Genomic DNA, 27,793 nt, shown 5'->3' on the forward strand with positions numbered 1-27,793 from the left:
GAGTGTATGTTTTATGCCGTAATCAACTCCCCATAATCAGTTTTGGTGAGGAGTTAAGCTCGTATAGACCAGTATAATTAGGTTTTGCAGTAGTTTTTGCAGTAGTTTAGAAGTAGCACACTGAGCTGTGAACTAGATGTGATGGTTCTGTTTCACTACAGTATTTAGAGATACATTAGTCTTTATGTCAACTGCAACTTATGTGTCAAGCAAATGCATACTAAACATAATCATGTGTTGCCATACTTGTATAACGAATAAAGACGAGCAAAAACTGCATTGTGCCACATTAATAATTCAGCGTATGCTATATAAATCTTACTGTCCAGGGCAAAGCTCCAAAGAATATTAACTTGGCTTGGTAAAGAAAAAAAAAAAGAAAAGGTAATTTACTCATTTTGATTATGCACGATATTCGGAGGCCATTTCTCACTTGGTTAATCCACAGCTTAGTCTGAATTAAATTGAACTGCAGCTACAGCCTATCATATATTCAACTGGAATATACCGTCACAGTCATCGCTACTTGCAGTATGAAAGTTTTTGTGTTACTAATTGGGATATAGTTTGTATTTGGTGGTACATTGGTGACATCACTCATCAGTCTTTTCCCAAAACCTTTTCCCAAAAATGTTATTTTGACCCAAAGACCGATTGTTTTGTGTTTACTTCAGACAACAAATTAAAATCAATCCCATGTCATTCACTCGAATGCTCATGTAGACCAAAGTGAACCACCCACTCCATTCTATACACACAGCACTGAATCGCCTTTTCTTTTAACAGCCGTGCTTCCTCCACTGGATGGGTGATGAGCATCTCCTCGCGGCACTTCCTGCAGTCATGGTCAGGGTCAGACCGCTCAATTGTAATCTGCAGGTGTCAGAGTGGCTCATGAAGGCACCGTGACAGCAATCAGATGTTGGCAGAAGTTCAGAGCGAAACACTGGCATGACAATGAGTCAGCATTGTGGTCAGTTAATATTTCTTTTAGATATTTTGATTGCCGAGACAGGAAGATGTGACCAATGTGCTCTTGATTGTTCCAGACGTCTAGAGTACACTACGCAGTTGATTAGTCGTGGGATTGTCCGGGTACCTGCCCGAAGAGGTCTTGCTTGTCACAATTGGCAATACATTAGTTGCACGTTGATGTTAAAACCTGCTTTTAGCCCGTTGACGTCGTCGCCCTCGGCAGATGTTCACAATTTGTCAAAAAGGTTAACGGTTCCATTTGTTCTGTCCTGAACCCTTCATCTCCCCTCCTCTTCCACGCTCACATACACATCCTCCCCCCCGTAGCACCCTCCACCCTCCGTCATACACCCACCACCCTGTACGTCAGTGGCAGCGAGGGGTAGAGGGGTATAAAAGAGTGAGGGACTTTGGAGGTAGAGTGGAAGAAACATCAGTGGATTCCAAATCTTGTGACCAGCTGCCACCAACTGCACTGCACTTTCTCCACCTCTCTCCTCTGGATCTCTGAGCTGCTCCGACTCTTTCTCTCTCTTTCTCAAACACACACTTACTCACACACTCCTCTCTCCGTGAGCCTCCTCCTGCTCCTGTGGCTGTAGCTCTGGTCCGTCACCTGCACTCCTGTCACAGCATGCAGCTCCTGGTGGTGTTAGCGACTCTCATGGGGGTTGTGTTCAGCATTAGAGCAGCCGCCGTGCTTCCCCTGGAGGAGAGGAGCCCCGTCCATGTGAGCCGGGTGAGATTCTATTCTTCATTTGGAGTTCATGGGACATTTTCCCTATAATTACGTTGTCATTGGGAAATTACTTTTTCTGTTTTATTATAGTTATTATTATTATTCCAGTATAATAATAATAATTAGAATTTTAATTGTTTTTTTTTCATCTTCAAATAAAAAAAGCTTGTGAAATCAACAAAACTAAATTCAAAGAAATTAAATGTATTAAGTATAACCCCAAATCATAAATGTTACTCAGAAGACATGCAATATAGTTTGAGATATTTCAAATTTGTGTATTAAAATTTCTTTCAATTTAAAATTGATGCAGTTTTTAATTCACTCTGTTTATTTACTTTGTTTTAAATGCAAAAAGTAAATTAGGATGATGCTTCATTATTGATCATTCCAGGATGAAACAGCTGTAAGATGTAACATTTTCACATTGTCTCTCTCCCTCACAATATGTTTAATAATAATAATAATGTATATGTTTTTGGTTTGTGGTCAGGAGCTGAGCAAAGAGCGCAAGGAGCTGATCCTGAAGCTGGTGTCAGGCTTGTTGGATGGAGCTCTGGACACCAACCTGCTGCCAGAGGAAGCGGCGCTTGTGGACCTTGAGGAGCCGCTGGAGTCTCGTCTGGAGGAGCGGGCGGTCTACAACAGGTTATCACTGCCTCAGCGAGACCGCAAAGCCCCCTGTAAAAACTTCTTCTGGAAAACTTTCACCTCCTGCTAACAGTGCTCTGCCTGCCTCCTGCGCTCCTTCCCGGCCAGCTCCTCATGAACTGTAGTAGACCTCAGCTGTACATATCATCTACATTCGTCAGACATCGATGGACTTCACTGACACAATGTGTCTGTTTAAATATAAATGACTTATGTATCTTTTTATGTGTACGATATATGTATTTATGTATGTAGCTGTTTCTTTAAGGGTCAACAATAAAGCATGGATGTAACGTTTGAGATGGTTATCACAGTTAAGTGCTTTTGTAAATTGTTCAAAAAAGAAAAGGTCATATTTTCCACCTGCTTCAACAATATAAATGCAAAGTCCAAATTCACGTAAAATGGGTGCTGTATTTTTATTGTGGATGAAAGCCTATACTTCACTGAAATTGTGAAAATATATGATGTATTTCTATATCTGCTAAAAACAACAACAGTTGAAGTCATAAATAAGACACTATATGTATATATTCAGAGACAATTTTCACCTTCTTCATTGAAGCCTTTTTTAGTGCTCCTCTTAAGAGATAACAGAGTGCAGTTCATATTGATATCTTACTTATTCTGCTTTTAAGCTACTTGTTGCTCTATAACTGTCATTTTAGTTTGAAGGCAAAGAAGATGCTTTATAAACTATAGAACTAAAATGAAGGAGAAAGAAAGTTTGTGTCAGAGAACATTTAAAATTTAAAATTAGAATAAAAAATTCCAATAAACGTGCCACAATTACATCCTTAAATTAAAAGCATATAATTGATTTCAAAATAAAAAAAAACACTGGGGCAGGTGGGCGACGTAAGCTGCAAGTCTCTCTTCATTCAGCTGTGTCGTCTTATTAAAAAGGCAAAAAGCCTCAAAGGTAATAAAACATTGAATAATAAAATGTCCGAATTAAATATAAATCCGTTTAATCGTTTTATAAATATAAATATACATGTAAAAAAACAACAACTGGGTGTTGAGAGTCTGCAATGTGAAACAAATTGCTTTTTTTTTCATGAAAAGCCAGACTGTGGCCCTTATTAATTCCTAGCCACGGGTTGAGGGAGACGTGCTCGTGACTTATCACTGGTCGTTAAATATGTTAGTAAAACAGGAAAGTTCACTCAACGCTGTCGTAGCAGCAGTTGAAGCATACACAGCATGTTGTCCAAAGAAACAGTGAACACAAATCTAAAAGGACGTGTGTTGTCTGTATAATAATCTGACGTCACAGTTTCACAGTGAAAGCGCACTGCGCGCACACATGTAGATAATCAGGTGTTCCCCGTGTGACCCCACCAACCCGGCCTTCCATGCTCGCCGCAAACAAGACCCTGCGTCGGCGAAGGGTGGCCTGACTTTCGATAAGTCACACTGCAATTACCCCCCACTCTCTTAGCCCTTCTGGCCTTACGACCGCTGTGATATATATGTACATCTTTCACCTTGTTAAGGTAGGGAGCAGAGTATAGTGCCGGTCATTGCATGTAAGATATTACCTGCAGGGGGAATATCCTGCTGTTTGAGCCAGATGAAATGAGTACTGTTTCCTTTTTTTCATGGTTGCCAATAGATGCCCAATCCCAACACGAAAACCAACAAACAAAACCAACAAAACAACTCTTTGCATTAATTAGAGGACCTTTGAATACCAGCTGACAATTACAAGAGCACTTCCAGTACATTATCAAATAATAAGTATCAAAAGGCACTTATTTTTCAAACACTTTGCCGGCTCGGAGAATTTAAATGAAATGTGTAATTTCTTAGGTTTTTGCCTCGGTGCTGCGGGTTTCGGCAGCCAACCCTGCCGTGTTGATCAGGTCAAGCTGTGTGTTGTGTGAATGCCAAACCTGGCAATGCAAAATTAAATCCAGATTGAGTCTCTGAGCAAACAACAAATATTCACTTCGGCTCAAATATAATTATTTTCGTTCATTCTATTGAGCTCTTGTTAATACTTGACATGTAACTGCTGTTTTCTTGTAAACGTCAATGAGCAGCTGCAGTTTACTCACAGCTGCAATTCATGCCCATTGCTGTACAGATGTTTGGCACCGGGAAATAGTCAAATTAAATACCTATTATGGAATAGCTGAATTCTTAAATAACGTACAATAGTTTACCGGAGTCGCTACAAATCCTCCAAAGCCAGAGTCAGAGGCAGAGCTTCCAGACTCTTTCCTCAACTGGGTTACTGTCTCATTCTCTTCCTGAACCGGATGAATGAGAGATAATAACTCATAAGTGTGCTTGTTCCACAGGCGTACAGACACGAGTGAACATGAGTTCATAGAACTGATTCAGTTACAGGTGGATCATTAAAAGCCACCGTGATGACATTTTTTCCCTTTTTATTGACAGTTAGAAAAAAAAGCTCCTGAATGATCCATCCGAGTCGTCATTGAACAAGGCTATAATCCCATGAAAGCACCATTTGACGGTGAGTTACAGTTCAACACATTTCAAAGCAATGTAATTGCATGGTTTTGGCAAGTGTTCTCTTTATCGGTGCTGCGTAGACAAAGGCTCCTGTGGGCTTACTTGATTACAGTTCATCACGCGCCGTCTTTTATTCTTATGTACGATGAAATGCACCGAACCAAATGACCCTCATTCATGTTTTACAGCTTGTGGGAGAGCCACTGGACTGTGTGAGAACAAAACACACAATCATTTCAAGAGTAGAGAGATGTCAAACACAAAAAGACGTCTACTCCATGAAGAGGCAGCTTCTGATGCCAATCTGTATTTTCTGGGTTTGAGACGATAAACACAAAACAATTTGACGTCGGTCGAGGTGCTGTCCACTTCTGACTCCATGGCCCTGGGCTCAAATGAGCACGCAGAGGAGCGACATCAAAGCTGATGCCTGCAAGCAAAGCATTTTATTGGCTTTCACTTTGATCTGAAGGAGGAGGGAAAGGAGTGCTCAGGCCTAACTGTGTAATTCAAATTTAAATGTGACTTCATATGTGCCGGTATTTAAAAATAACAAAGACATAGGTTTTGTTGGTGCTACTCAAACGAATATAAAACAACTTCAAAGTCAACCCCTCAAATGCAGAGATTAGTTTGAAACTTTATGGGATATAGTATGATATGGGGCAATTTCATATAGTATATATTTGTACATACAACCCCAAATATACATTGTATAATAAAAGGACTGCTGGACCTCTATATTAGGGAAAACTATTCTCTCAATCAATATTTTCATATCAACAGTTTTGTCAAATCACGAGTTGTAGTCTAATAGGGATCGGTTTTCGAGACACACACGTATTATACGTGATGATTTCACCTTCCCTCTCAGCTCAGCCTCACTGAATGCTCCATGAGCACTGCTTGTCTCTGCGTTTCACGGATGTGTCAGAACTCATTTTCATCCCCCAGTGAGACTTTAGCAACGGTTAACATCAAATGGTTCGCTTACCTGGCCTCGATTGGTCGAGACAGGCCAAATTAACACCCGGCGCTCGGCCAAGGCTTCTGAGGAACTGTGTTAACAGGCAGCTTGTGTGGCGGCTGGCTCCCTTTCACGACAAACACTATCAACAAAGAGTTGTGCTGAAAGAAATTGATTTATATAAAAGGGAGTGTAATGATCTTTTCAAATGAATGTTTTACACATTCAGGTTGCTGCGGCTGACACGTTGTTAATAGCACGTGTTCCGTGCACTCAAAGCATATTGATTCAATGTTTAACAGATTAAATTGGGAAAATAAAACAACATAACCGCGTTAAATTGACATCTTAGAGAAGAAAAAGCAAGGTAAAATACTCGTCCAACCTGTTCCTGAATTTTATTCCATGTACATGTGTTGTTTCAGGAATGAAGACGGAAGTTCTCCGCACTCTCCGCACATGTACTTGTGCTTTATTAACCCCCTGACTCTGGACACGGCGCCTGCAGCAGCCTTATTCATCTCTGTCAGCCGTGCTCAATTTGTTTACTTGTGACATTTAAGATGTTGTATCCAGGGCACAGAACAGTGGACTAGCTGAGGCATTTTGAAGTAAAATAAATACATCATTTACCAATTTAAAAAAAAAAGTTCTCGGGGAAATAAAATGCCCAGCAGTAATAATGGACCTGCTTTGCTGTCTATGCAGCGGGTTTGCATCACTCTGTTGAAAGATCATTAGTACCTTTCCAGGGACTCTACTCTCATCAGTTGATAGTATTATGACATCTTCCTGTTGTTGATTTGTTGCCCCCTATTTTAATATTTAAATTAACTTCATAGCAAGTAAGTATTAAGAGATACATCAACAACAAGACGTCTCAGTTTAAATGAAATATGCATTTTGAAAGGCATCCTAAAGAGCGACATCATTGGGAGAAGCGAGTATACGGCCGCTTAATGATGCCCGACTGTGCCCGAGCAAAGCATTCTCGCACACACAACACACATGGCAAAGTGTCCTCTGATGTATCCCTCTCAAAGAGTTCTCCTGTTTGGGAGCACCGATGGGAATGGAGAGATTGTTTTCCCCAGCAGGGTCTAATGATGGCTGATGGCTTACTCAGCCGCCCAGTGCCAGCGCTAAAAGCTCATCATTATAGGGCCCTCTGCTCTTTCAGTGCTAAAGCCGTGACTCCGAAAATGAGCTGTCACAAGTGCGAGGAAGGGATGCGGCACGCCGGCCACTGAAGTGACCCCGTTCATTCTGAATGCCGCTGCTTTGGGAAGCAGGGCCGGTCTGTGGTGGGAGAGAGAAAACACACGGTTTCAGAGATTTTGTTAATGAAGGCCTATAAATGCTGTGTGGATGCAAACCGCAGATTACATTTATTGTTGCAAGAAGTACCAAACTTATCAGTTTAATGTGAGATTTCTTAAACTAGAGCTCATTACTGGGCCAACGATGACAACTATCTCCTGAGGGGTTTTCCCCTCTACCGTGTTATCAGGACGACCAGTAAACAGAATAAATAAGACTAACAACTGAAAACGTTTTGACTACATAATCCCCGATGACTATGTCAAAACAACAGTCTACAGCAACTTTGTGGGGCTGTGCTTCTCAGCTCACCGATGTTTGGAGCTAAATGCTAACATCAGCCTGCTATTCCAGCAACATAGCAATGTTTAGAAGCAGGTATCATGTTTCCCATCTCATTTTTGGTCGGGCTGTCTTTACTTTTGTAGATATGTAGTCACAAAGTATTGGACCACATAATATTTGACCTGATAATGGCACACTGGTTGAAAGAACACAGGATCATGAAATTCATTACAATTTACTCACTGATAATATAAATCTAAAATTTCTGTAGATGCTTTTCATTTTCATGTCTAGTGAAGTTCAGGTTAGGTTAGCGAGGTCAGTACAACACAGCTACGCAGCTGGAGTTGTGTCTAGAAATGTCTGGTTCTCAAGGGAACTTTAGTCTCACGCCTGCACTCCTCAACACACACCCCTGTTTATCAGTATGTTGACACTAGAGAAGCAGGCTGGACGTTGCTCGTCCCTTTCTGTGAGAAGAGATGATATGATATGTTGATGACGGAAAACCGTGTATTGAAGAGCCGAACTTCCGGCTGTTCGGGGTGTTGTCTTAGACGGTCAACCTGCGTTGACTGGTAGACTCCCTGCTTTTGCAACTGCAGAGCTGGGTACTTTACCTGTGATCGAGGAAATAAATTACGAGAACAAGAGAAGTTGTTGAACTGAATTCTTCTGGAGGCGACACCAGGCTTCCAATAATTTTTCACACTAACGTCACTTCATTTTACCGTACAATATAGGCTAACAATTAAAAACAGCAACACAAAAGCAGGTGGAGAAGTGTTCATTTATGAAACATAATGCTTTATATTGGTGACATCGTATGCAGCTCATGACATCATTCACCTTTGAACCTTTCCAGCTTAATGTTAGACCAGTGGGCTATAACCATGTTGACGTCAAATCAGTTCAGCAGGTTTTATTCAGATCGTCCATGTAAGGCCATTTTTACACTTACTAGACCTACAAAAATAAAGGGCTTTAGTTAATAGAACTCCATCTCTGTAGTTTTTACGATGCCAGAAATACAATGTTGCTTGGAAACAGTTATTTGCATGTTTTAATAATTAAATAGTATACTAAATATTTCAAACCACAAACCATTCAATTTGATTCAAGTTAAGCAGCGAGACAGAAGACTATTGTACAAGCAGTGGAGCAGAGGCATTGGTGCAATGCTGTGGGGGTGGAGTTGTTCTTTAGGTGGCAGTGCAAAACATGTAAAGATTAATTGTTTTGTGCTTCGTTGACCAGCTGAAGGACTCTCTACACTAAAAACTAATCTCATCACGTTATCTGTTTTGACTCCTGCTGTGAGAATGTGTCTAAATGTGAATACTTGGTGTCACAAGATTGTGAAGACCAAACTTAAGATTCTTAACCAGGCTGTGGGCCTCAATAAATTACTTCCACTGGGGTTGTTAAAGCAAAAATAATAACTGCCAAGGTCACTCTCATGTTCAGCAGTTGTGAAATGTTGATTATGACGAGGGAAGCTGATACAATTTGTGTATGAAGAAAAAAAACAATCAAGTTATATTAGGGTATCATTTTCTATCACTGATGGCTGCTGTAATATAGTCAGTAAACCTATATTAGAGTGTCCATTGTGAAATAGCCAAGGGAGAGTCACCATCGCAGTTCATTAGTTTGGCATTTACACTAACCCTCAGACTCATGGCCAGGAGCCACTCATGCTGATAGCGTCATTAGAAAAATAAGACTGCAGAGAGGAAAGAAAGCACCACAAGATGATATTGACTGTCTTGTTTAAGCACTCCAGAATCCTGTATGGTGTGTACACTATAGGCCTCTAATCACAAGGGTGACAATCCTGTGATTAGCTACCAAAATAGTCCTTGCTTTGCTCAGCCTTTGGACCTGTTATAGATTGGTTGCCACAGCAGCTGATGAGGATCTAAAGTAATGTTATTTTCTCCCAGTATGTAGCGCTGCTTAAGACAATTTTCAGGACAATTGGGCCCTTGTGGGGTGGGATAGCAATACACCTGATTGCAGTTGCTCTAACAACACGACATCTGCGAATGTCAAATGGGCTTGCCGCGATACAGAGACACACAAAAACCCACATCCTGAATGTTACCACAGTATTACGGTCGACAGTGATGGTTTCCATTTATTAATAGCATGTGAAGTCCTCGCTGCCGCCGACGAGAGTCTTGCCATTACTCATATTGGAAATCCATGTTTAATGTTCAGGCTGACCATCATTTTTCTCAGGCCTAACAGACCCGAAAATGTTTAATCAATTATACAAGAAACAACCCATCATCAATATACCTACTGGAGCGATTGAGTCATGGCCTGTCAGGACTAGTATACAGTTTCTTATCAGTGGCATGCGTGTGTTCACAATGAGTCATAAGTTGTGTTATTAAAAGAAATATTCACTGCTGATGACTTGCAGTCTTAGCAAGAACTCAATAGAGGTGAGTCATTTTCTTTCTTGGAGGCATTTTCTAACTTGTCAAAGTTATGTTGGGGGAGCAAATTACAAATTCCCTCCTCGCTTTAAATTCTAATTCAGTTTTGTGAAAGAGAGCTGTTTGAAACGTGATTAAGGAAAAAGCACGGTGGCGTCAGGCGCCCTAATGAAGGAAAGGATTCCGCAGCGAGAGCAGCACCTGTGTGCCATTTCTCATCATTGCTCGCTCCCACCAACGTCACCGAATGCTTTACTGCCTTATGGCAGTCCACTGAATTGCTGAAGCTGTGGCCTGTTTAAATTAGCAGAGAAATGACCGTATTTGTTATCTGTGAAAGAGAGCCATGCGGACCAAATCTAAAGAGTAATGGGTTTGACGTCAGGAATGAAATCCAGCACAAAAAGGCTCAACATGAATTCATCAGGAGCCATTCTTTTCCATTAGTATCTAGCGATGCTGGTTACCGGGATGAGCAATAAATTATGCACTAAACATGTGGATCCAGCATTTGGTACACTTAGTCGTACATGTCACTCAGTGATATGCTTTCATTGCGTTCATCCTTAAGTGACACAAGACAACTCTTGTTCCAATATCTTAATGGATTTCTCGGATAATTAATTCTTAATTGCTAATCTTGATATATTTTACATCCAGTATTTATTAATGAATTCAGGTGTATTGGGACAGTATGTCTGTAAAATAGAGGCATACTCTTCATACAATAACTTACATAACAACAAGATGAACCACATTTAGTGAAAAGTTCCCATTTTGTGTAAATCAACACGATGCTGCACATTGGACCAATGTGCAGCATCAGTAAAAAGAACAATTCACTTTCCCTAGTTATTTGTAGAATCACAAAAAATGACAATATACAGTCAATATATATATAGTGACAGCATTCAATCAATTCCGTTTCTCAGTCATGTAGAGTTTGAAAAAAAATTTTTTACGAGACAAACAAACAACTTCTAACTGGAATCAAGATTTAATAATTGTTAAAGTTTGGATTCATCTAAAACCCTCTTTTTTGCCAATAATTGTCAAATCACTTGGTCCATTTTCCCCCGTATATTCTCTATGAACCAAGATGAGAGCACAGCACCAATAGCATCCTTTCTTTGCATTCATTTGCAAGTCATATTTTTACTTCAATCATTTCCTCTGAAACCTTGCCTGAAGAAAACTGAAGGGAGTGTTAAGCAAAAAACTGTGACGAGAAATTGTTACGAGTGCAGGTGTTTTTCTTGTTTTTGCCATTTAATGTATTCTTCGTGCCCACGCACAATAAGCATTAACAATGGCACTGTTAATGGAAGCATTAGACTGAACCTGCTGCTCCCCACAGAACAAAGAGAAATGTTAATATATATTGACGGCACTCAATCAAGTCTGTTTCTCTGGCTCGTGAACATCTGGCCCGGAGGCAACACAACACGGCGAGTCCCCGGGACGGCAAGAAGCCACAAAATTCTAAACCTTTTTTTTCATTTGTACCGCAAATTAAATGTATGTATGTTCCTGCTAGTAACATTTTACATGTCTGCATTCAAAGTTGAGACGCTGACAGTTGGTGAATAAACATCTGATGCTAAGAGACACTTGGCCCCATGCTGCTTCTAAACTGTCTTTTATTTGCAGTTTACTTATGCTGTGAAAGCCTAAATCCTATCTGTGTCTGCATAACCACAGCGGAAGAGCAAATTACAGTGGATTAACTCGACATTGTTTCTCGGTGTTCTGCTAAAGTGGCACATCCCCACTTATTCAAGTCCTTAATTACAGTTTACAGCATGTGGGTGGTTAAGACTACTGTGATTGCAGCCAGTGGAAAGGACAAAGATGATAATAATGAGGATGTAGTAACACTCATAAAGTGTGCTAGTATCACCATTTTTTTTTTTTTTTTTGCTCAAAATGTTCAGAGGGATGTGTAAATTGTGCAAAATGATAAATAATGAAGGAAACTTTTACATTTGCCTCCTTCCAGCATCTTATTCACATTGATTTGAAGCACTCTCTCCGCCTGCATCTCTATCCCTGCTTTTGGTTGACTCTTCAGATGCTCAAACAACCACTGCCCTTTCTTCTTTTCATTTGATCCCAGGTGGCCTATTCTTCATTTAATGACTGACTGACTTCCTATGAGGAAGTGCTTCATTAAGGTATGGTACAGCGAGCAGGTGAAACAGCTCTGTGCTGGACAGCGGCTGTCTTGCGCACATGGACGTTCGAGATTTAATCATGCTGAAATCGAAACGGCCTGTGCCTTGTGTCTCTGCACGTTTTGTCTCCATGTGTGTGAGAAGATGGCACATGCACAAACACACTGTACTTTGTTCATGACGCACATGTACAACACTTACCCCAATATTCATATGCACCTTGAAGCCTTTATACTGAATCTGTGTCCTCTGAGGACGGGATCCAGAGTTCCTTGAGCTCTTCAGGTGACACGGTACACAGCTACATGAAGTTTTTAGCAATCAGATAATAAATAACAAACAAATTGCAGTCAGTGCAGTTCTCTGGGTAAAATCTTCTCTGGGTAACACACTTAAATAGATAAATTCACCACACATCATTCTCCGGATTATAGATGGAAAAGCAGATATCTACCAATAAAAAACATTCAAAGCGGAGCACTGAGACTTGAATTGATGGGACCACCAGGTGATGCTTTATGGAGACAGTTCTTTGAAAGTGAATTGAGGAACGGAAATTTAGTTTCAGGCATTTCATCCACCCCAGTGACTTTCATTTGAGTGAAAGGCTCCCAGCTACGAATTAGAAAACGTCCTCATATCACAGTAAAATTCCCATGGCTGCTGTCGTGATGTCCGCAGTTGTTCCATTAGCAGCTCCAGGTCGGTGCTAACAGGCAATGATGAAATGACACATAGGGGCTGCCTGTACAAGGCTTTCATGAATAACTTAAACTTTAACTGGACAAAATTATTGGACAATATTATTCTAAAATAGAATTTTAGAAAAATATTGTCCAAGAATTTTTGATTTTGATTAGTTTTTTTATGTGTGTCTATTATTACTCAAACATTACACTGCTTTGCAAAATTCATTATTCATCTTTTAGGTTACAGTGAATGTGTCATTATCCCCTTCGTTATCGCCTGTATTATTGAACACTGCCGAAACACACCGAGCAACAATACAATCTAAACGTTTTTCACACCTTAAGGCGTGATTTAAGGGTGTGAATGGCGTGACCTCCGGGTGTGAAAAGGTTACAAAACTGGGCGGCTAAGCATGCAATGGAAAAGGTGCTGGTTGTCAGTAGCTGGAGGCATTTGGAGGCATAAGCTTTCATTTTAGAACAGACAGCAGGATAACAGTCCTAAATCCACCAAAAAAAGAAGTTTTTTTTCTCCAGTCAAGCAAACAAGTAGTACATTATGAAGGATCAGCTGCTTTGCAACTTCTAATAACAACAGATTTGACATTTCAATGGCAATCACTGCAATGACATTTAGAGAGTTGACTTACTTGAATCACTGCTTTCAGTGAGGGATATTCTTCTCAAGAACACTTGCAGTGAGTCATTTTGTGACAAACCATATATGGGATTTTCAGAAAGCTATATATCCCCAGATTGTCTTAAAGAGATAACTTTGTGTTTACAAAGTAGGATTTTTGGCCCTTTTGTCATCGAAGATGCCACAAAATAAAGAAGCATTTCACAACAACACATTTTTCTTTACATTCAAACATCTCATGTGGAAAAGGCTCACCCTGGTGGGGTCAGGAGCAGCGGTGCGACGAGGAGAGAGATTATGGATTTGTCGTGTCCAGCAGATCATCAAAAGGACCCGCTCGAGACCCTTCCCTGGTTGCAGTGCGTCTTCAGCAACACAAGCTATCTATCTCCAGCAACACGAGAGGAGTGGCTCGCAGTGCACATAGGGAGAGCAAGTCAAATCTCCCAAATCAAGCATCAATGTCACGGTAGGTGCCCGAGTGGTAGCAGAGGAAGTACTCCTGGCTGTGCTGGTAGAAGTCAATCTAGTTGAAGAGAGATGGCCAGAAGGTTCCAACAACATGCCTCGATTTATATAACAGCACATATTCTTTCATGAGGGGAAAGAGAAGATCTTTCTGTACCAAGTCGTAAAACTGGAAGAGATATGTTTAAAGCAATTGTGCAATTTTCTCCTAGGCCAAAAGTAAGGCGTTTTTTTAAAGAGGTTTACAGTGAAAAGAGAGGGGATGCAGCTCCTTGAAGGGTAAGCTTAAGTTGAAAAAGCCCAGGATCATTCTCTATTCTCATCTGTGAGATCCCACTGAGTTCCATGGAAATAAAGCCTAAAAGCTCCCACCCCCAGAGGCAACGGAAATGAGATACTGGGTCTGAACGACGCATAGAACATAAACGCCGTAATCATGATCAACAGTTCTTTTTTTATGATGAAGTAAGCGTTTCCAGGAATGCTTTGTCTAGTGTCAGAGGGTGTAATTTCTGCTGGAGCATCAATACCTGAGTGGCAGCTGGATGATATCCAAGAGGAGAACATCTGCCATCCGACTAGCTCAACGTCCCACCAGCTCACAATCAGGCAAAAGGGAAAAGGTTATGGCATAATTTACAGAGAGTTCCATCATTTGTTTGTGAAGAGAAAAAAAAAACGTTTATGTGCTTATGTGGATAATTATTATAATTCACTTCAAAATACTAGCCATTAGTGCTTTAGCGTTGGGGAAATGGGTGTTGGTCATTACAAGCTTACTTATTATCTTGCTGGCTGCAATGGCCCCATCACCAGATTACCATCAATATTCCATCATATTCAACATATTCCATCCAATCAGACAGCATGACTACTCATTGTGAAAGCCTTTACAATAAAGTCTAACAATACATGTGTCATTTGACGGACATGTAAAAATAAACAAAAACAACAACATGGTGGTTTTTAAACTTTTGTTGATGTTCAAATGGCAGCCCCTGTTGCAGTAATTATACTTAATGAACTGCATTTATATAGCCCTAAAGTACTTTACAGTTTAAAGAGCTGCCTTTCAAGGTGATGGTCTGCTCATTAGGAGCAACTTAGGGTCGGTGCCTTGCCCAAGGAAACTTCCACTGGGCCAGAGGCTCCCTGCCCCCAGGCCTATCCTCATAAAATCACTAGAAGCCCTCAGACGTTCTTGCCAGTCCTGGTCACCTGACATTACCACCTAGCTACAATACACACCTGTCCCACTTCCGTCACCGGTCATGCAGCGGACCGAGCCCTGCTATGCTCTAACCTGATCCCACTTTCCCTCATCAACCAAGTTGCAATGTGCCTCACCATCAGCCCTTTTCTTCTTGGGACTTCCTTTGGTTTTTGGCCCTTGCTGGCCTTGTGACCATTACATCATTGAACTGAACTTGTCCAAAGCATTTGGGTCCTCTCCATGTTGCCTGGATTCAACCTCATGCTAAGTTGTGCTATTTATTTAACAATCATGACAGCGGCGCTGTAGTAATTAGTAGCATTAATCTGATCTGAACAGCATCCCTTTGTTAAAGTTTTACAGTACACTGAAGTCTGATTCAGGTGAATCTGCGTTTTAAAAAATATATATATTTAAATTGAAGATTTAATGTTAAACTGATCAATTCTAAAATCAAAATCTATACATTAAACCAATGAAAGGTGACAATGAATAGCAAAAGGGATCCTAAATTGTGTGTGTTTGTATATGTTTGTTTCATATTTAGTTTGACTGAGTAATCCATGTCAGTGCTGTTGGTCTCCTTCATGTGTTTGTTGAAAGGAATTAATTTCAAAGGAATAGCATAGTTGTGTCATATTCATGTAAATGATCATTTCCCACATGTAAAAACTGATGAGTTGATATTAATAGTTATACAGAATATAATTAATATAAATGATTATGGTACATATTACAGTGGCCGAGGGAGGTGGGGAATGATGACAAACTGATCATGTGCTCGTCTCACTTTGTTTACCTAAATGTCGGCAGCAGGGTTCATTTACCCCCGGATCACTGAAGGTGAACTGTTCCAAAACACGCAAAATATCTGGGGACTGTGAAGCCGACATGACCAGGTGAGTGTCACTTGGCATTTTATTTGTGCAAAATAATCCGTGAAACTGCTGCCATCACACCTAATTTTGCCCAGTGGGTGCTGTGTACTTGCCCTATTTTCCCTCCTCCATGTCTCACTGAATATGGAAATGACTGGGCTATATGGCAGCTTCACCTCCCCCAACTTCCCCCAGCCATACCCTGACAACCAGCTCAACGTGTGGAACATCACTGTCCCAGATGGCCACAGGGTCAAACTCTACTTCAGCCACTTCAGCGTGGAACCCTCACATCAGTGTGAATATGACTACATCCAGGTAACGTGCTGGAGAAACTTCAACTCCCATGATCTGCACTGGAGTCCGTAGCTTACTGATTAAAAGGCCTCTGACCTTGTTAGGTTTTGGCAGAGGGGAATGAAACCTTGCGGTTCTGTGGCGAGGAAGAGAAGAACTATGAAAGCACCCCGAGGAACACCATCATCCTGTCAGCCGGGAACCTCATGTCAGTGGTCTTTAGGAGCGACTACTCTAACGAGGGACGATTCACGGGTTTCCAAGCATTTTACACCGCAGAAGGTGAAGCAGAATAGTGACAATTGTTGCCAGAAGGCAGACACCGTTTTTGTTGGCTGTAATTGCACGAAGCAGTGTGTAAGGGAGTCTCTAGCAAAAAATAAGAGCATGTATCATCACAGGTACACAGTAATGCAATAACATAACTCATTTCAACATAGATTTGTAGTTTAAATAGAAGTTTGACAAATCATTCTTCCTATATTTCATTGTCCTTGCATCCTTACATTTTGGATTTTCATGCAATTTTCATAATTCGGTTACTCATTCGATGTCTGCTTGACCTGCAAAAGCTGACACACACTCGAGGTGCAAATTAGAGTTGAGGCACATTTAGGCGTTACAACAGTTTCACATGGAGGTCCTTCTACTTTCTACGTATACTACAAAGTATTTCAAGAATATTGAAAAATACACATCTACCGGATTGTATTTCATTCTCTAACCTCTCTGCCTCTCACAGACATCAACGAGTGTCTGTCCAAGATAGATGGGGAAGCAGTGTGTGATCATTTTTGCCACAATTACATCGGGAGATATTACTGCACGTGCAGAAAAGGATACCTACTCCATGACAACAATAGATCCTGCACAGGTGAGAGCTGTGCAGACTGAAGCTCGAGAGGCTTGTCCATCAAAGTGAGTCAAAAGTTGTATCGTCAGGTTCAGTGTTAAGAGCTTGGCACACAGCGTTTGTCTATATATTGATCTCTGTCTTTATGGTTTATGGTGTTTCTCAAGCTGCAGCTTAGCTCCAGATATTGACGGCAGTGAAGCAAAGAGATTAGTGCATTGACTTCTGCTTGATGTATTTGGCTTCAACATACTTTAATTCCACAGCCATTTGCCAATGAGGTATTGGGGTGTTGCAAATGCTGCTAAAAATGCTAAGTGCGAAGTGTAATTGAAAATAAGCTCAAATGGCTGTGTTGTAAACATACAATTACACATTTTGGAAAGCAATGCTATTTGCATTTGTACTTAAATCTTCAAAACAATTTTGGGATATTTCACAGAGGACACAGTTGACTTTCTGTTGAATTGGATTTCCTTCAATCACCGCTGGCCTCTGCTAAAAAATTTCAGACTGAAAAGGCGTACTGATGCATCAAGTAGTTGATCTCTGCCAGCTGATGTGAGGCAAGGTTAATTACTGTCGATTCCTGAGGGAAAATCAACTTCAAAGTGGCATTACAAATGGATACCTGTGCAGCATAAATAGTGCACTGACACAAGGTAATTAATCACAATTACCAGTTGATCTGCCTTAAATTATTATTCTTTGCCAGAGGAAAATGGGGTGACAAAACAAATCATGCAATGAATAGGCAAAAAATGATTACCTGCCTAAAGATTGTACTAATTATATGAATTACAGGAACTCAGCCTCTTTGAAGTACTCATTTGTTTTCGTCTGCAACAGTGGTCTGCATACTTACACACCAAATGAATCCCATCATTTACGATGCCAGGGCATATCTCAATTGACAGGAAATGTTTTCTTCTCAATCAAAAACTTTTTCACAGCCAGTACCTCATTGTTGCAGGTAGATCATTAAACTAAATAATTTAAACTAACATGTGAGAGCTTGGAACCCTGAGGACTTGACACGGTATCTAAAACATGCCTCAACATGTTCTCGTGGCATTCTAATCAGAGTCGTCCCCACAGTGCCATGCCACAGCCAGCTGTTGACCTCGCCATCCGGGGTCCTGACCAGTCCAGGCTACCCGAGCCCTTACCCACCCATGAGCCTCTGTGACCACACCATTCGTCTGCAGGAGGGCTCCAGAATAATTCTTCACTTCCTGGAACCATTTGACATAGAGGGACACTCGGATGTCCCTTGTCCATATGATATGTTGAAGGTTAGTCAAGTGACAAGCAATGTATTCCTCCTCATGCCTGAAGAGGCAGTTTGTTACGGACTTGTCCTCCCTGGGTGATATACTATACGGCCGTGCCGTTTCCTGCATAATTTTGGGTGAGATATAAATCTGTAAGGCATTTCATTAATTGTCTTATTTGATCTTCCCCTTTTACCAGATTTCAACAGCTGGACAAGAGTATGGACCCTACTGTGGATCAGTGCCACCAGGTCGCATTGATACAGGAAGTTACCAAGTGCACGTTACATTTAGATCTGACCCAAGTGGGAAAAACAAGGGCTGGAAGCTCAAGTACACAAGTATCAAGGCAGAATCCTGAGTGCTCGGTGACATAAGCATTGTTTCTGTACTTATACGCCAGCTGAACATTTTACATTGTGACTTTTACATCCTGGAAATTTAACACAACCAAGATGAAACTTGGTTATTGTGTTTGTGCATGAGGCTTGCAGAATCATTATTGTAATTATACATTGGTATGACATTATGCAGTTACTGGTATACTATTTAATCTGATGTTTTATTGTTTTATTTTTGATCTGGTGAGATACTGCCATAACCTCAACGACACGATCGATTGGTTTGTTATGTGTGAATTAAAGCATAATGCAAACAACACTTTTAATTATTATTTTACACATGACAAAAATATACAAGTCCATTAAAATACTGTTAATGTTTTGTAACCATAACAGAACCTGAAGCCACATATTTCAGCATAGTTTCAGGCAAGCATTTTAATTAAACAAAGAGTGAGCACTCCTCAATGCAGAGTAGCTTAATGCAAACTGTTCTGCTATTTAATGTTCCGGCAGAAATAACAATTTAATTCCCTGCAGTATTCCAGAAGTCAGTCAGTCTGGTCTAAGAAGGGGTGAATATTCGCCGTTTAACCTTCATACATTATGCAGCTTGTTCTCCGCAATCCCAGCTCTGCTCCTCTATCAAAACAGTCATTACAGGGTTCTTTGGCATGAAATTGCCTCTCATTTGACACCTTTGCATTCACTCTCTAATATTTCCTCCATCTGTGGCCCACGAGTGGGGCAAAAGAGCACACCTGAATGCCTGAATGCGAGAAAGAAACACACTTCTGTTGATTTATATTCAGTTTTACATTCAGGGATCTTTCTTAAGTTTCGTGAATTAGTCCAACAGAACTTTCTGAGATTTTATTTTTAACCCTCATTATGTTTGCTTTGACGGAACTGTTTTCCTGCTACATGCGTTGCACTTTGATGGCAAACACAATTTAGCAAGGCGAGGTACGTACTGACCCACACATCACCTTGGCATTTGCAACCCCACAGAACCACAATGCCTGAGGTGGACATGCGTAGTGTGGAAGTCATCTGACCGCATGGGGTAAGGTGTGTTTCCAGCATGAAATGCCCAGAGAGTCCTCAGGGCATCTGGGTGCTTACAGAGAAGTGTTAACTCACATAATCCACCAAAACAGTGTGACAAATGCCCAATACTTCACTCACTCCTAACTGTTCAGATAGTTGGAGTCAATACCAAAGGATTTACACACACCATGAAACCCATTAACCAACTGTTGGAGAATATCTAGCAGCAGCATGCAGCCAGTAAGCTTAGACCTTAAAAAACTTCATTTTGTGCATTAATATTATTAATTCTTTGTGAAGAGAAATATAAAGGAGAAACAATTAATATTTTAACTATTGAAAGCATTTATTAATCAGTATTTTATGAAATCTACATTTTCTCAGCTTCTAACTAGGAGCCCAAAACTTAATTTGTTTTAAAATTAAGTCTTAAAAGAAATCTGTCATAACAATAAAAAGACAAGAGAACTGTCACATGCTTGGGGGCTGGTTGAATTTAGAAAATCCTTCCTACTGCCATTCAACATGTGTATAAAAGGCACCTTAAATCCAACAATGTACAAAATTCTGCTTTTTTGGCATGCATGTTTAAATAAAATAGTGTGAATGCCCTGAGGAGCTGACACGTGGCAAATCTTACAGGGTTATGAAACAGCATAGCGACCACTCACTTTTGGTGAAACTGTATAGACAACAAAAACAAAACTGAGTAAATAGGAGATCTTGATGAATATTAAATACTAAAGCACAAGACAGTGGTGTCATATCAATGTCACAGCAACACAAAAATCTGATCCTTTTGCAAATTCATCCATCATTCGCGATCAGTGTTCAGCAGACCGAGGATGAGACGACAGGCATGACAATGGTTATGACCTATGAGTCACATGGACCTGCACACATTGTACAAACCATCTTACATCACACAGCCTCGACACTGATACATAACTTCTATAATCATATACAATAGATGGCCTTAAATGAGCTCTCATCCACAAATATTGGTTCTATGCAACTCAAAAGATGAAGCTGCCATTCTTTCCCATAATGTGCTCAGTGAAGCTTCCCTGTATGAACCCAAGATACATATTATCCTGTCATACCCTTTATTGTTAGAATGATAAATTAGTCCGCGTACCACAATCAAATTAAGCTTTTATACAAATACATTTGGTTGATGTCAGCATTTGCATACATCGGAGTAACATTTTTTTCAGTATGACCCGGCCTGCATGTCAGTCTAACGCAGAGTATTGTATTCTACAATTATAGATTCTCTAAATGGTCACACATCAGGTAATGACGACCTTTCACACCAAGGTGCACATACATTAGGACTGCTGGTACAACATTTACGAGGATAATAGCACATTTATGCTAGTGTAGTTTATTTACAAAAATAAAAGTTTATTTTCCCTGTATGGGGAGTGGTTCATTTATATCACAAGTTACATATTTTTTGGCCCTTAAAACTGACACAAAAAAGACCAAATCTACCAACCTGCCAGTTGAATGAAACAACACACTGCTACTTTAAACTTCCCAAAATAGCCCATATAATTCTGTGAAAGCACGTACATTCTTTCAAACAGATAGAAAACAGTATATTTTGTCACTCACCGAATGCTTGAGCTCCACAGGGTTTCTCGAGCTAGTTTAAAGCATTTTTTTTTTTTTTTACCTATAATTAGATTACCTTAAAAATAGATTACAGTGCACAATTTCTGTCTGAATTAGCAGTGAAAAAAGGGGGGCAGAATGTAAACTATAACACTGGGAAGTTCATTCAACAGTAACAGTCTATAAAACCTTAAAGCAATAATTCCACATGTCATTGTCATTCAAACATCATTGTGGTATCAAAGAACGCTTTGATACCGTGCTCAAGCGTATCAACTAAAGACTAAGCTGCGATAAGCATAGCTCAGCATACAGACTGGGAACAGGGGAAAACAGCTAGCCCGGCTCCGCAGGTACAAAAGCTAGCGACCCTTAATCTCATTACACAAATTAAGTGCAAAACCCACAAGTTGGGGTTTTTACAAGGATGATGTGCGGGACTACTTCAGTTAGTCTTGTCATCTCATGGCAGTTGCCGGACAACCAACAGACACCAAAGAAAAGACATTAGGTGTTAAGAGTTTACACCTAGCCTGGTACGAGCTAGCTGTTTCCCATTTTCCAGTCGCTACGCTAACCGAAGATATCTGGCATTCAGAGAGTGATGGTGTCGATTGTCTGAGCCAACTCCCCACGAGAAAGCGAATGGGCCTATTTCCCAAAATGTGTCACTTTCCAAACGAATGTGTTTGTCCCAGATGATTTCCATAGCATGGCACTCACGAGAATAAGGAGGCAATAGAAAGTTGATGCCAGTGGTTAACGCCAGCATGTCTTTGATAAACATGACTTGTGCAAATGACTCTGCTTCCTCTTGAGGCCAAAAACATTCAAAGGGTTTTGTAGGTTTTACAAAATTATGCAAACATCACATACCAACATCATTAACATTCATGCATTCCAGCATTATGGATACTATTATTAACACAAGGTAAATCCCATTCTTCTGACCCTGAGGCAGGTTGTGTGAATTCTTATCAGTCTCTTCTCAGGTGAAGCCTCGGCTGAATTGCGGCCCCAGGGCTGGCGGTTCTAGACACTCCTCTGCGTTCTGCTAACTGGACTGCCGGCTGCTGTCCAGCTGTGTGCTGCTCCTGATGGACTGCACGGCCTGAACCTGCTGGAGACGTCCGGTCAGCTCGGCTTCGCAGGCCTGCAGCAGCGCAGAAGTCCTCATCCGGTCCCAGCCCAGCACCCGCTCCATAGCTTCCAACCCTTTGGCCACAACCATCTGAAGAGACATGGAAGGGGCTTCATTTCAAAACGGTGCAAATGTGAATGTGCAAGACTTTATACCGACTTATCATTTTAGATCGTTGCGTTTCAGGCAGAGGTACAAAAAACATCAGACAGCCCTTGAATAGATTGCTCTCTCTGTGCATGCTCTCTTTGTGCATGCAAAGGCAGGTTGGCAAAATCTAAGACTTATCTAAAGTAAATACCTTTTAAATTACACAACAGAGTCACTAAAAAACTATGCATGTGCTGTGTCAAGACTTGCAGTTTTCCATAATTGCGTGATATCATTTTCTCAGCTGCGTATTAGACTCAATGGGGTATGTTACAGCGTAAACTGCAGAAGTTCTGAGGCGCGAGTGGATTACCTGCAGATCCTCAGTGGAGAGTCTGGTCTCTGGGCTTGTTTTGCCTTTCAGGACCATCAGTGTCCGGGACATGAATCCGGATGCAGAGTCCACCTCCACTGCATCAACCTCCTCCTCTCCAGGCCCTGACACATTAAAATGGATTCTCTTTCAGGATCATTTGTTGTACAAGCGTATAGTTACAACACATACGAGCAGAGGTGGGATTATTCAGCAGCAACAATGTTTCCACCTAGTGGCCAAAAGGCACAATCACCGCTCTTCTCTTATGAGCCGTCAATAGGAAATATTATCAAGCACCCAAGGGAAAAGACTATTACTGATTAATCAGTTAGTGTTAGCACAAAGAAAAAAAACATGGTAGGCAAAGAAAATCTACAATTGTGTGTTATTTATAATTTGAGTCATTATATTGTCCCGACTACATACTTTGCCACAATGCAATTACAGAAAGTAAAGAATATGAACATGGATGTATAAATATATTGCTATTGAATACAAATGTGTCCTTAACTTTTGAAAATAATACATATACATGTATAAATAATCTATGAATAAAGTATTTTATGTTGATTATGGTTTGGCCAGCAATGTCCCTGAGCCTTGTTTGCAGAACAAGCAGGTCGACACAATCAAAGGTTAATATTGATTATTTTTGCTTGATGTTGAACTCAATACACTAAAGATTTAAAACAATTGAAAAACAAGAGGGTAAAACAAGAAAGAAGTGTCCAATACTATTGATAAGGTTTCTAAATTGTAAAAATGAAAACCACCACACCATGCCATACCTTCCTGTCCAGGCTGGCTTGGGTCTTCCTGCTGTCCGTTCTCTTTCTCCGCAGTTTTGAGGTAGAGCTGGAGCAACTCCTTGGACTGCCTCTCCTCCTCTCGTCTGTCCAGAGCCCTCTGCAGCGTCTCCTGCAGGTCCTTGGCCCTCTTCTGCCGGAAGCCCAGAGCGGAGGCCAGCTCAGGGAACGGGGCATCCACCAATGTCTGGAACAGCAGGTGATACGAAGCAATAAGATCCTGTCTTTGAGAACACTACAAACAAACTACAGCAAACACGGAGGGAATTAACTGCAAAGCTAAAAAAGTATAGCAGATAAAACTATTAAACGATTTGAATATTTTCCATTAGAGATTGATTGTTTTGGCTTAAATTAAATCTACAAATAATTAAGATGAGTGACAAGTATTGCACTGTAAACTTGCCTCCTGCCAAAAAAGGTAAATGCTGCCTATTTTAGCTTCAACAGATAATTATGGCGTCACTAAATGTTTTTATTATTGTCAACAAACCCCATTAAAAAAAGACGAGAAGCAACAATGTATTTGTCCGTCTCTCTGTACTTTGTGACTTCCTTCCACCGTCTGTGACCCCACAGGTTCCCATATTAATGAAAATAAAAATGAGTAACACATTTTCAAAAGGATCGATAATGTCGTTGTGGCCAGTAGAAATGTTCAGTGTCCTCCAGCAGCTGAGAAAACAACATAATTTCAGACCCTGATGGTGTATATTTACAGGCAGTGCATGCAACCCATTTGTTTAAAAATGTTAAGGTCAATAGTGGTGCATGTAGTGGTGAATGAAGTCGTATTAGAGTTTGCGTCACCTTTGTAGGCTGGAGTGGTTGATCTCCATAGCGAACCAACCAGGTTGTTGTTTTCACTGAGTGTCAGAGAACATTGATAGGCAAAGTTGTTATCATTATTGCCTGCAACATGGCAGCTTTTATATCTGTCTGGGGATGATCTGGTTGGCAGTTAGCCTTTGTTTCATAGAGACATTTAGGAACGCTACTTTGGTTACAACTTGGAAATTCCAGGTGCTAAACAAAGCACAATTGTCATCGTTGGCCTCTGTGTTCCTACTCGCAATCCTTTCACCCAGCAGAATTGTATTTCTGGTTTTGTAGCTTCAACAACGCCACAGCACATGTGAAAACACATTCATGTGAACACTTATTTTGTGTTGACCTTTTTCATTAAATACATTTTATTCTGAATAAATGTATTGCACGTCCTCCTTCCTTGTTACAGTCGCTGAGTTTGTTTGGATGGCAAAAAGGAATTTGCTAGATCGGCCTTTAGTCACACGGATAATAGATCTAAGCGAGCGCAATCTGTAGGGTTTGCCCATGACGTTTGCCAACGATAAGGATACCGAATATTATCAGCCTTATCCTTTCAAAAAGAGGAAGATTAAAAAGCTGTTGGTGACCGCTGAGGAAAGTGGTTAAGTACTATTAACCCGTTTTCTTCCCAGTGCATGCTGGGATAAACATGACCGGTAACACCATTGGTGAAACGAAGGAAAGGCACTGGTACCTGTAAGTCTGCATCAGACATGAGGATGATGCTGGTAAGGTCGTGCTTCAGCTGATGAGCCAGGTCCATCCAGGGTGCTGCAGCACTGGAGGTGTCCACAGTATCCGCATCCAGCACCAGAGAGTCTCTGGCCATCCAGGCTGTGCCACCATCCACTACAATGAAAGAAAAAAAAAATGACTACCTGAACATGGACGTGCTTTTCATTTTTAAATTAGACATGGACTGTAGACAAATCTCAGTACACCATCTTACCCCTGCGAACTGGTGACCATGTCTCTTTTTCATGCAGCAACATGAACTTTGTGTTTAGAGGTAAACACAAAAAGTAGGCTTGATCCTCTACTATCGTCCCATCGTTCTCTAGGACTACTGTGACGGGCTCAGCCGAACTGAACCCAAGAAACTCACTTCCTGTGGGAAGAACAGAGAAGTGACAGATTTGTACAGATCTTTGGTAAACATAAATTGTACCTTGAGTGCCACACAGGATACTTTGATACTCTTTCGACACGTAGCCATAATTCAGAGCAACAATTAGGGCTATCGGACTGAAGTTGTATTTCAGGCAGTAACGACTCACACACCACGCGGTGATGGCTATCCATCTAAGCTGTCACCTCTTCTTTCATCACAGCTGTTTCTATTTGTCAAAGCTTCTGAGTGGTTGTGCTGCTCAGTCCCTCTGCCAACCTTACTGTAGGCCCGCCTTGTTAAAGTATCTATATTCTGTGTTAATGACTGACTCATAGTGTGTCTAGTGGATTTTATTGGTGGTCCCCACTGAACCTTTACTGTGATATTCTGATCCATATGTGAAGCATCCTGGTGATCGAAAATAAACCTTTTTATGGTTTCAACATGGTGGTTTTGATTACCCCCAAGTTGCAATAAACAGTGTGGGATTTAGGGAGGAAACTAAGAGCTGTTGTGTTTTCCTTAGCTTGCAACGAGCCTCATATCCACATAGAGAGCGGGTCTTCTTCACAGACTGCTGACATTATTGTATTTATGTACTGGTCTGAGACAGTTTTAAAAAGACAGGTACAGAGCTAAGTACTTCTGATAAAAACATATATGGTCAAAATAGTGAATTTGAAAAAGAAGGTTTTACAGGACTTTATCCAGAGCAAAACTAAATCTATACCTCCGAGTATAGATGTTTTATGATGGTTTATTACCGTCCTTTAGAGCTCGTACTTAAAAAAAAAAAAAGGTCTAAGACCTTGAAGTGCGTAAATTTGGCCAACGCCTGCTGACGAGCATGCTCGGTATGAGCGGGACAGGAGGAGGAGATCTGTCCCGACTCCTCACGTGAAGCTCCAGCAAGTTGGGACACGATGGAAACGTTGCTCGGCTCGTGATCGTGATGGATAAGCACGGTTAAAGTGTGCAGTAAAATCAGAAAGTGGCAGACAACAGTGATAAAGATCCCTTTTCATCGAAACGTTCGTCTTTCACATCGGACAACATGCCTTAATGCCTTTTAATGAAACAGACACACCGTGTCAGATGTATCTTACATTTTCATATCTTGTATAAAAAAGTATTTAAAGTCCTTCTAATACAACTCACCTTTCATCTTCAGATCGTCTAAGGAGGGAACTGCCAACCCGTACGATTTCTGTCGTGTGAAATTGCACACCTTACACGGTTTGCTGTCTGTCATCCTCGGCTTTATAAGAACTAACGTATTTAGTTTCTTCTTGTTTCTCTTGACTTGAAACTGTCAAAGCTCGAAACTGGAGTTGTCGAAGAACAGCAGACTCGAATACGGAACCGCCGCCGTTGCTTCTTCTTCTTCTTCTTCGAGCTTAAAGGGCCTCTTGTATTTCTATTGCATTACTGCCACCTCCTGGCGATACTTGGACAAACTGCGGTCAAGCGAGCCCTCATGCGCCGAGTGAGCCGCACGCATGAAAATAAATGAAGGTCTATTTCTGGTGTTACGGTATGGTGGTCTACGGTGGCTTAGATAGCAAAAAAAGCATTCAAACGTAATTTCCCACTATCCCAATATTCAAACAGCTATAAAAACAGATACTTAAATTTGTAAAGTAAAATTACAACGTCTCTGAGACCTCTGCCATGCTCATAAAAATAGCCATGAGATTTTACTGTACAGTTTTGGAGAAAATTGACTTTAAAGTTAGCTTCAATGACATATAATGTCCCAATGTTCCATATTCAAACTGCTATAAAAACAGATCCTAACATTTTTTTAAAAATGGCCATGAGATTTCACTGTACATTTTTGGAGAAAATTGATTTCAAAGTAAGCTTCAATGACAATGATATTCATAATGACACAATTGTCCATATACAAAGGGCTATAAAAACAGATCCGAACATTTGTAAAGTGAAGTTGCATCGCAATCTTGTTCTGGGGGACCTCTGCTATTCACATATAAATGGCCATGAGATTTTACTGTACAGTTTTGGAGAGAATTGACCTCAAAGTCAGCTTCAAACATAATAATATTCATA

At 40.7% G+C, this 27,793-nt stretch overlaps 3 protein-coding genes across 3 annotated transcripts; 2 read left to right on the top strand and 1 right to left on the bottom strand.

Annotated features, from left to right (window-relative positions):
* Positions 1–1,408: 1,408 nt before the first annotated feature.
* LOC137800818 (somatostatin-1B-like) lies at positions 1,409–2,665 on the top strand. The gene is made up of 2 exons (XM_068598167.1): positions 1,409–1,714; positions 2,208–2,665. The coding sequence occupies exons 1-2, from the start codon at positions 1,610–1,612 to the stop codon at positions 2,433–2,435; spliced, it is 333 nt and encodes a 110-aa protein (XP_068454268.1). The 5' UTR covers positions 1,409–1,609; the 3' UTR covers positions 2,436–2,665.
* Positions 2,666–15,946: 13,281 nt separating this feature from the next.
* On the top strand, positions 15,947–18,718 carry masp2 (MBL associated serine protease 2). Its single transcript, XM_068598222.1, has 6 exons — positions 15,947–15,954; positions 16,029–16,251; positions 16,335–16,512; positions 16,973–17,104; positions 18,182–18,378; positions 18,557–18,718. Exons 1-6 carry the CDS (start codon positions 15,947–15,949, stop codon positions 18,716–18,718), a joined length of 900 nt encoding a protein of 299 aa, XP_068454323.1.
* A 1,351-nt stretch (positions 18,719–20,069) lies between these two features.
* On the bottom strand, positions 20,070–27,248 carry dffa (DNA fragmentation factor, alpha polypeptide). The gene is made up of 6 exons (XM_068597725.1): positions 26,882–27,248; positions 25,562–25,720; positions 25,307–25,461; positions 23,764–23,968; positions 22,973–23,097; positions 20,070–22,599 (listed from the first exon to the last, which is right to left on the bottom strand). The coding sequence occupies exons 1-6, from the start codon at positions 26,973–26,975 to the stop codon at positions 22,423–22,425; spliced, it is 915 nt and encodes a 304-aa protein (XP_068453826.1). The 5' UTR covers positions 26,976–27,248; the 3' UTR covers positions 20,070–22,422.
* Between the last annotated feature and the right edge of the window lie 545 nt (positions 27,249–27,793).

The sequence above is a fragment of the Clinocottus analis genome, unplaced genomic scaffold (assembly GCF_023055335.1).
Source record: "Clinocottus analis isolate CAN_PGR_092001 unplaced genomic scaffold, fCliAna1.0.p SCAF_4, whole genome shotgun sequence".
Classification (NCBI taxonomy): Eukaryota; Metazoa; Chordata; class Actinopteri; order Perciformes; family Cottidae; genus Clinocottus; species Clinocottus analis.

Bases quoted from the DNA above. Each gene is read 5' to 3' on its own strand.
- LOC137800818 (XM_068598167.1), top strand. From the start codon at position 1,610: ATGCAGCTCCTGGTGGTGTTAGCGACTCTCATGGGGGTTGTGTTCAGC. The intron at 1,715-2,207 runs GTGAGATTCTAT...GTTTGTGGTCAG, and splicing joins GCCCCGTCCATGTGAGCCGG to GAGCTGAGCAAAGAGCGCAA.
- masp2 (XM_068598222.1), top strand. The intron at 16,252-16,334 runs GTAACGTGCTGG...TGACCTTGTTAG, and splicing joins GTGAATATGACTACATCCAG to GTTTTGGCAGAGGGGAATGA. The intron at 16,513-16,972 runs GTGAAGCAGAAT...TGCCTCTCACAG, and splicing joins AGCATTTTACACCGCAGAAG to ACATCAACGAGTGTCTGTCC.
- dffa (XM_068597725.1), bottom strand. From the start codon at position 26,975: ATGACAGACAGCAAACCGTGTAAGGTGTGCAATTTCACACGACAGAAA. The intron at 25,721-26,881 runs GTGAGTTGTATT...TTCTTCCCACAG, and splicing joins AGACGATCTGAAGATGAAAG to GAAGTGAGTTTCTTGGGTTC. The intron at 23,969-25,306 runs GTACCAGTGCCT...CTGCTGTTCCAG, and splicing joins TGTCTGATGCAGACTTACAG to ACATTGGTGGATGCCCCGTT.